This window comes from Natrix helvetica, assembly GCF_964273705.1.
Source record: "Natrix helvetica genome assembly, chromosome: 1".
Classification (NCBI taxonomy): domain Eukaryota; kingdom Metazoa; phylum Chordata; class Lepidosauria; order Squamata; family Natricidae; genus Natrix; species Natrix helvetica.
In genome coordinates this window covers 118,103,176-118,113,005 of record NC_138548.1, presented here as the reverse complement: position 1 = coordinate 118,113,005, position 9,830 = coordinate 118,103,176, and the positions used below count along the sequence as shown (strand labels likewise).

Below are 9,830 nucleotides of genomic sequence, written 5' to 3'. Positions count from 1 at the left end.
CCGAGCAAGCGGGTTGCCTCCCTTCTCCGCCTTCGATTGGCCGACAAAGTTTTATCGACTAGAGTAAGATGTTCGGCTTTTCGAGTACGAAGGAGAAGCTGGCTGCCGACCGGTGTGAGTCATGGTATTTTGAAAAGTTGCCCTCCCCAGCCGATAGTGATAGGAGATCAGCTGTGCTGAAATTGTTTATTTTGGAGAACAAACTTAGCTGGGATTCAAAGAGTCACTATTGATTCATCTCTGCCTTCTCTCCATTCCTGGAATACCACAGGTTGAGGATTTCTACTGGCTATACAGAAAGGAGATTGGCATAATCTGAAACTGCTTTCATTTGCTTATAGTGACAAAACACACATCTTTCTGGCAGCTTGTGACAGAGGCTTATCACTAATACACTACATCCTTATCTTGCAGTTGCTCAATACCGAAACTCAGATCAGGCAATAAGCCAACAATAGGTTGGTACTGGTAAAGAATTGAGAGGATTCACTGCTCTAGCTTGAGAATGAAAATCTGACACCAGGACTTCCACAGTATCACTATCCCTGGGAATAGTCATTCTCTCTGCATTGGGAGACCTTAAACGTTTGAAGTATAATTAAATAAATAGCTCCCTGAATAAGAGACATTTACAGGCAATGGTTACTGAGTATCTTACTCCCATTTTCCTACCTGTCTTTCACTGGAAGGTAACAAATGGGATGTTTATGAAGGAAAAGAGAGCAGAAAAGAGGGAAGTCTGGAAACAAGTGAGGGTTGTCAGGAAAGGTTTTCTAATAGGTTAAAAATCAGCTCTTATAGAAACCCCTTAATGAAATAACCAAGTTTGTCCCAGACAGCCTATTTAAAGAATATCAAAAAATGAGTTTTCTCAAAGTGTATTTTCTAATTATTATTATTTTATTTCTCATAATTACTTATTTCCTCATGGAAGCCGTATGGTTTCTCTGGATGTACATTGGAAGGAGGCTTTGTGGCTGCTGTGATGGAAAGGGAACAGGAAATGGCCCTGAAGGGCAGGAGGAAGAGCTGCTGCCAAGGTCAGATAGGCGAGACTTGAACAAGCAGCAAACTTAAAAAGTTCTCTCGGACAAGCCTCTCCCTGATTCACATGACAATAAAGAGAGAGGGCACATTCTAACTTGTAAGAGTCTGTTATTGTGTTCCAATAAAAACAGCTTATTGTAGCATTAGTTCTGATCTGCCTAATAGTACCGAAACCTGTCTGGAACATGAAGCAAAAGAGGCAATAGGGTCAAAACATGTACAATGAGAATGTACATTAACAAAGTTGGATGCAATATTTTAAACTTCCACTGATTTCAGGGAGAAATAGAAGCATTTAGTTTTTCTTTTGTGCAGCCCCAAATCTGAGAAATCTTGCTTTTTCATGAAAGTTTGCATTAATTTGAGAAGTGAGATGTAAATAGTAATGTTGAAATATATCACTGTCAAATATACCTATGAAAAAGTGCACTGAAATTGTACAACTGAAATAGTTCCAAGTGACTATATAATTCTGACCTCTCAAATGTGGCAAGTGTGTCATTTGCACACTTGAAGGTATATTCCTTGAAAATTTATTTTATTTTAGGCAGTCCTCACCTTACAAACAAAATTGGGACTGAATCTTGATCATTGAGTGAAACAGTAGTTAGGGCAAAACGTAGGGGGGGAAAAACCCCATCATAACTAGATTCAGCAGTCCATATGCATTTGAAAGACAAAGGAACTCTTTTGAAGACAGCAAAGCCCACATTTTGAACAGAGATGACCGCTGGCTTGAAAGAGGGGGTCAAAGAGGCCATATATGTCAAAATTGAACATCCCTCTCTCAACAGAGATGGAAGGATGTGACATCATCTATCTCCAATCTATAACACAGTCCTTTCAACAGTTCCAATAAGGCTCCACACCCATTTGTACGATTCTGGTGTACCTGATGAGACAGATAAACCTTCAGGTGGCCCTTAATCAGAGCTGGTATTCAGCAGGTTTTGAGAACCGGAGAACCGGTAGCAGAAATTTTGAGTACTTTGGAGAACTGGTAAATACCTCTGACTGGCCCCGCCCCATCTATTATCTGCCTCCCGGGTCCCAGCTGATGGGGAGGAAATGGGGATTTTGCAGTAACCTTCCCCTGGAGTAGGGAAGCTGGGACTTGGGAGGCAGAGAATAGATGGGGTCAGGGCCAATCAGAGGTGGTATTTACCAGTTCTCTGAACTACTCAAAATTCCTGCTACCGGTTCTCCAGAACTGCTCAGAACCTGCTGAATACCACCTCTGTCACCCTCCCAGTCCAAGAATGAAGAAAAACACAGAGATATAAACATACATGGTCATCTTGGTGATATTATTTGTTTGGTGGTGCATGATACCTTTTCATTATTCTTATTATTAATGAATGTGGAAGAATTAGTAGATTTCTCCCAGTATTGGAAGCCCTGGGTGAGAGAAACATCAAGTAAATAATATGGAATCTCCAAATGATGAAAACAAAATAGAAGAAATATGGATTGATTTCCTAGCTGCTTTTTGTATGTGCTGATGCAATTTAATCTCATATCATAATCCAGAATCCACTGCAACAGGCATTAAGTTTATTTTCACAACCATTGCAAAACAGAGGTCAATTGTAAAAAGCAGAAACAAAGCAATTCAATGAAAAGTATTAAGAAACTTTATTTATTTATGATACATCGAAAAGCCAGAAGCAAGAAAGGGGATGGGTGTTGCTTGCAATGCTAATACTCATTAGGAAACATGCCAAAAGTTGAGCCAAGGCCAAAAGGCTCTCCAGCATTCTGTTTCATTCACAAATTATTCTAGGTTTTCTATGCCTGAAGCCTTTCAAGGTCCATCTCAGATCTATCTTGTCTCTTCACCCTTCTTCCCTTGTTGAAGGCAGATTTTAGGATTTTGTGTTTTCTGTTCAAGATAATATGCTTTGAACCATATTTCACCCGCAACCTTCAAGGAACTGAAAATAACAGAAAGTAAGTTTCTCTTCCTTGCCATGAGAGTTAAGTCCTACTTAGGAAAAGCCTGCCCCTGATTCAAGCAGAAAAGTGAATTCAAGTGCAGTAAATTGAGGACACAAAAAGAGTAGCACAAAAATCTCTCAGTGAGTGATACTTATCCTTTTAGGTATTTGACATGTCTTGACAGTATGCTTTATATTAAGGGTGAAATCCAGGAGGTTCTGGAGAACCGGTAGTGGAAATTTTGAGTAGTTTGGAGAACTAGAAAATACTACCTCTGGCCAGGGCCGGATTTAGATGAAAGGAGGACCTAGGCTATTCCACTTATGGGGCCCTTTCACCTCCCATTTTTAAGTTTGTAAATTACATGAGAGATAATAAAATACATCATTACTGTGATATATATCGATATATTAAATGAAACATGTTGCAATTGGTACTAACCTTTATAAAAATGTGGCAAGGATAAATAAAAGGCCCCTCTTGATCTTGAGGCCCTAGGCTGAAGCCGTGTTAGCCTATAGGAAAATCCGGCCCTGCCTCTGGCTGACCCCAGAGTGTGGTGGGAATGGAGATTTTGCAATATCTTTCCCCTGCCATGCCCACCAAGCCATGCCCACAGAACTGGTAGTAAAAAAAATTGAATTTCACCACTGCTTTATATGGAGTTATATAAAGTCTGTATACTTTATCTAAGCACCCAAACTTCATAGTCATGATGATAGGGAGAAGGCAGAGTCTGCCTATCTTTAGGAGGCCATCTGGGTGTGCAATTTTCATGCAAGCAATATGGAAACAGTTTGCCATTGCCTGTTTGATGTTAACTGATAACTGATAATTTAATAATAAATAATTTTATAAAAGATGCATGTGATAGAACACATGCTTAAGGACTAGCATCTCTCTATCTCTCCTATTAGGCTTATCTTTATTCTTAACGGATCTACATCCAAAATCTTTCTTCTCATTAACAGTTTAATACTTTGCACACCAGATCTCTTTTGCTCAGTTGATATATTCACATGTATATAAGTATGTCTATATAATTGCATGTTCTCCTTTCCCCGACTCTTGAGAGCAAAACCACGCAGATCCTTCATTTGATTTGATTCATTTGATCTGTTGGGCTAACCTTTATATGTTGAATGTTTCCTAGATCCCCAATTCCTTTTCTGGCCTGATAGTCTGATACTTACTACACAATGTCAGCAAAGCCAGCGAAGAGAGGTTTTGACTGATACTCAATACCATGTTTAGCACACATGGATTTCACCAAAGGAGCCACCTTCCAAAAGTTGTGCCGAGGCATCGTAGGGAAGAGACTATAGGCAGAAAGGAAGGCAAAGAAGTTGTGATACTTTACTATCTTTTTGCCTTATTCAAACTATGAAGCAGTTTCTCACTGATAGCTTAAAATCTTATTGCCCTAAATCAGTACTCACTGGTGCTCAATTTGAAAATTCAGGTGCCCCGTTACCCAGTCATTGAAAAAAGATTGATTCACATTGCATGTTGACTGAACCTGGGAGAAGAGAGAAAGACAGGTTTTAGTCCAGACATTCTGTGAATGAAGGAAGATCAAGCAAATGTCCACAATATATATTTATATTTGTTCATGATTTATATTTATATTCATGTTGGTTTGTTTGTATGTATTGGTCTGTATTTATTTCTAGACAAATATATTGAATTTTGGAAATCTTAAATTATATTACCCTAATAGTAGAGTTTAAATACTCATTTGTTATCAAATCTGATAGTCACCAGAGTACAGCTTTGAAAATATGGACAATTAAAATAGAATTATAGTAATATACTTATTTTTCATTTTGTGAAACATTTCTTTTCAATAGTAATTTTCAAAGCTTCCCCTTACTTATTCCAGACTGAACCAAGTTGTCTGGTATGATTTGAATTCACAGGCCTCCTTTTCTAAAAAGAATATCCTGGGACAGTTGACATCATGGTGAGAATGGCTGGAAAATAGCGAGGCTCTGCTGAGCCCCATGAAATCCAACCGGTAAATGCTGATGGGAGACCTTATAGCTATCCTGGAGGGACAGTGAAGGAAGGAAAGGCTCTTTGCTGACCTTGAGAATCTTACAATTTCCTCGTTAGGTGCAAAGCAAGCTCTCCTGAATGACAGCAGGGGCAACTGCCATTTTTGGGCGGTCACGAAGGTGGGGCAACTGGGACAGTAAAATTTGTGCAGGAGTGATATTGAAGAAGAACAGTGTGGTGGCTGTGTGAGAAATTCGTGTTTTTTTAAAACTTCTGTCAGAAATGCCCCTTTCTAGAAAAGATTGATCAACAGTGGGGCTGAAAAAGAAGGGGGTAGTTTTGTCAAGCCTCCACCCCCTGAAACAGTAGCGGATAAGCACAGAGCTGAAAGAGATCCAAAATAAGATATATTGTTTGATTATTTGGATACTATAAATGCCAAAAGAAGAAAAGCAGAGTGGCCATCTAAGGATTTTTTTTAATAATATTTTTTTATTGTTTTTGTCTTTTCATCACATATTACAATCTTTATATCAACAGTTTGTACAATGTTACATCGTCGTATCTGTATATGATTTCCCCTCTTTACCATTTATTACATCATTATATCATCTTATCTATACATTTTTATGCTCTTTTACATATTTACCTACTTTTATATACAGTTCTATGTTTATTTATGTATATTGTTTTCGGCTTAATTATTTTTCTTATTTTCCAACCATTCATACCATTTATTCCAAATTTCGTAGTATTCTGATTCTTCTTTGTCCTTTAATTTTAGAGTTAGTTTGTCCATCTCTGCACAAGCCAAGGTTTTTTTTATCACTAATTCATCCGGCGGTATATTATTTTGCTTCCAGCATTGAGCAAAGGCTATTCTAGCTGTGGTTAATATATGTGTTAGTAGATATTTAATTTTTTTTGTGTAGTTCCCTTTAGTTATTCCTAGTAAGAAGGTTTCGGGTTTATACTTTATTTGTTCCCCCGTAATTTCTTGGGCCCACTTCCAGATTCTTTTCCAATATTTTTGCGATTCCAAGCAGGTCCACCACATGTGGTAGTAGGTCCCTTGTTCTTTTTTACATTTCCAACAGGTCGGTTTCAGTATTGGGTACATTTTTGCCAATCTTGTTGGTGGTAGGTGCCAACAATAAAACATTTTGTATATATTTTCTTTCAGTGTTGCTGATCTCGTTAATTTATAATTTGTATTCCAATTTTTTTCCCAATCCGCTAGATCTATATTATAACCAAAATTTTTGGCCCATGCTATCATATAGCCTTTAACTATTTCTTCTTCTAAGTTTATTTCTAGCAAATACAATACAATACAATACAATAGTAGAGTTGGAAGGGACCTTGGAGGTCTTCTAGTCCAACCCCCTGCCTAGGCAGGAAACCCTATACCATTTCAGACAAATAGCTATCCAACATCTTCTTAAAGACTTCCAGTGTTGGGGCATTCACAACTTCTGGTGGCAAGCTGTTCCACTGATTAATTGTTCTAACTGTCAGGAAATTTCTCCTCAGTTCTAAGTTGCTTCTCTCCTTGATTAGTTTCCACTCATTGCTTCTTGTTCTACCCTCAGGTGCTTTGGAGAATAGTTTGACTCCCTCTTCTTTGTGGCAACCCCTGAGATATTGGAACAATGCTATCATGTCTTCCCTAGTCCTTCTTTCTCTTAAGCTAAACATACCCAGTTCCTGCAACTGTTCTTTATATGTTTTAGTCTCCAGTCCCCTAATCATCTTTGTTGCTCTTCTCTGCACTCTTTCTAGAGTCTCCACATCTTTTTTACATCGTGGCGACCAGAACTGAATGCAGTATTCCAAGTGTGGCCTTACCAAGGCATTATAAAGTGGTATTAACACTTCACGTGATCTTGATTCTGTCCCTCTGTTGATGCAGCCTAGAACTGTGTTGGCTTTTTTGGCAGCTGCTGCACACTGCTGGCTCATATTTAAATGGTTGTCCACTAGGACTCCAAGATCCCTTTCACAGTTACTACTACTGAGCAAGGTATCACCTATACTGTACCTGTGCATTCCATTTTTGTTGCCTAAATGTAGAACCTTACTCTTTTCACCACTGAATTTCATTTTATTAGATAGTGCCCAATGTTCAAGTTTGTCAAGATCCTTCTGTATCTTAAGCCTATCTTCTGGAGTGTTGGCTATTCCTGCCAGCTTGGTGTCATCTGCAAATTTGATGAGTTCCCCATTTATTCCCTCATCCAAATCATTGATGAAGATGTTGAAGAGTACTGGGCCTAAAAAAGAACCTTGGGGTACTCCACTGCATACTTCCTTCCATGTAGATGCAGTTCCATTGAGAACTACACGTTGAGTGCGGTTGGTCAGCCAGTTACGAATCCATCTGGTGGTGATGCTGTCGAACCCACATTCTTCTACTTTATCTAGTAGTAGGTTATGGTCTACCTTATCAAAAGCCTTACTGAAGTCCAAGTAAACTATATCGACGGCATTCCTCTGGTCCACTAATTTTGTCACATTATCAAAGAATGCAATAAGATTAGTCTGGCATGATCTGTTTTTGACAAATCCATGTTGGCTTTTGGCTATTACTTTGTTTGCTTCTAGGTGTTTGCAAATTCGTTGCTTGATTATTTTTTCCAGAATCTTTCCTGGTATTGAGGTCAGGCTGATAGGTCTGTAGTTTCCTGGATCTAATTTTTTCCCTTTTTTGAAGATGGGAACCACATCAGCTCTTTTCCAGTCCTCTGGTAGTTCCCCGGTGCTCCAGGATCTCTGAAAAATATAGTTAAGTGGTTCTGAGATCTCGTCTGCTAGTTCCTTCAGAACCCTGGGGTGTAATCCATCCGGTCCTGATGATTTGAACTCGTCTAGGGTAGACAGGTGCTCACTTACCATTTTCTTCCCTATTTCAATTTGTGTTCCTAATCTGATTTTTGTGGTGCTGCTTTTGATAGGTTGGACTGTTTTATTCCTTTCTGTAAAGACAGATGCAAAACATGAGTTAAAAAGTTCTGCTTTCTCCCTGTTGCTTGTCACCTTCTTGCCACTTTCTCCTAGCAATGGACCAATTGTTTCCTTAACTTTTTCCTTTTCTTTTCCTTTCCTTTCCTTTTCCTTTTCTTCCTTTCCTTTTCCTTTCCTTTCCTTTACATTTTATACAAATATTTATACATTTTCATTATAAATTTGTTTTCTGGGCCAATTAAGATTTTATCTATTTGTTGCAGTTCTGTATATATTCCATATTCTTTTATATCTTTTTTATATCTTGATTGTAATTGGAGGTATGGCCACCAATCTATATTGATATTGTTCTCTTTTAGTTCTTGGTTCTTTTTCAAATTCCCCTGGTTATCTAAAATTTCACTATACCTAACCATTTTTGATAGATCTAGCGTATTGGGGTGTGTCAAGGCTTCCATGGTGGAAAGCCATGCCGTTATTTTCATATAGTGTTTTGCTTTAATTTTGTTCCAGACCTGAATCAATGCTTCTCTAATATAATGTGTATTGAAATATTTTTGCTTCTTTTTACTCTCTTCCCATAAAAAAAGTGCCATCCTGTTTGCAGGTCATGGCCTTCTATTGCTAATATTCTTTTGTTTTTTAAATTTATCCAATCTTTAATCCAAATTAGTGCTGCTGCATTATAGTAGAGTTCCCAGTCAGGTAGCCCCATACCACCTCTGCTTCTATCGTCCTGTAATGCTTTCAGTTTTATCCTAGCTTTTTTCCCTTGCCAGATGAATTTTAGTATTATTTTGTTCAGTTCGGTAAAGAATTTTTTCTCTAGTTTTATGGGGATCATTTGAAATAAATATAGGACTCTTGGTAGTATGTTCATTTTTATAGTTGCTATTTTCCCCAATAACGATAGTTGTAATTTCCCCCATAGTTCTAAGTCTTTGTTTATTTGTTGCACTAATTTTGTATAATTATTTTCTTTTATGGTTGAGCACTTTGCAGTTAGCCATATTCCTAAATATTTGACTTTCTTTACTACCTGGAGTCCTACTGTTTTTTCTAATTCTTTGTTCCGTTCTTCCTTCAGATTTTTGGTTATTATTTTGGTCTTTTCTCTATTAATTTTTAGTCCTGCCACATCTCCATATTTTTCTAGTTCTTGCATTAACCTGTTCCCTGTTTCTAATGGATCTTCTATAATAAATACTAAGTCATCTGCAAAGGCCTGTATTTTGTATTCTTCATTTTTAATTTTGGTTCCTCTTATTTCCTGATTTTTTCTAATTCGTATCAGAAGGCTTTCTAGTGTCAGAATAAAAAGCAGAGGTGATAGTAGGCAGCCCTGTCTTACTCCTTTCGTTATTTCAAAGGACTCTGTATTTTCCCCATTCAATAGTATGTTTGCCTTTTGGGTGGAGTATATTGTTTCTATTAATCTTTCAAATTTATTTCCTAAATTCATATTTTTAATTTGTTGTTTCATGTATTGCCAATTTAAATTATCGAATGCCTTCTGTGCATCCAGGAATACAAGTGCCACTTGTTTCCCTGTATGCACCTCATAATACTCCAAGATATTAGCTATTATTCTGGTATTGTTTCTAATTTGTCTTGTTGGGAGAAATATATTTTGATCTGGGTGTATGTAGTCATTTAATAATCTTTTTAGTCTCTCCGCTTTTATTGTTGCAAATATTTTATAGTCCGCATTCAGCAACGAGATTGGCCTGTAATTTTGAATTTGGTTTTGGTCTGTACCTTCTTTATATACTAATGTAATGTATGCTTCCCTCCATGTGTTCGGTATTTTTGCTTTCGTCAATGTTTCGTTATACATCTCCAGCATTAGGGGTTCTATTGATTCATTCAGATCGTTTATCGTT

At 37.6% G+C, this 9,830-nt stretch overlaps 1 protein-coding gene across 1 annotated transcript in view; it reads right to left on the bottom strand.

Annotated features, from left to right (window-relative positions):
* Positions 1-2,663: 2,663 nt before the first annotated feature.
* The window catches only part of LOC309382945 (acyl-CoA (8-3)-desaturase-like), a gene marked incomplete at its 5' end in the record, with an annotated part of 29,288 nt that continues 22,121 nt past the window's right edge, over positions 2,664-9,830 (bottom strand). The window contains 3 exons of the mRNA XM_081934935.1: positions 2,664-2,981; positions 4,179-4,304; positions 4,425-4,504. Coding sequence (XP_081791061.1) covers positions 2,870-2,981; positions 4,179-4,304; positions 4,425-4,504 — 318 coding nt within the window. The 3' untranslated portion in view covers positions 2,664-2,869. The remainder of the gene's footprint in view (positions 2,982-4,178; positions 4,305-4,424; positions 4,505-9,830) is intronic.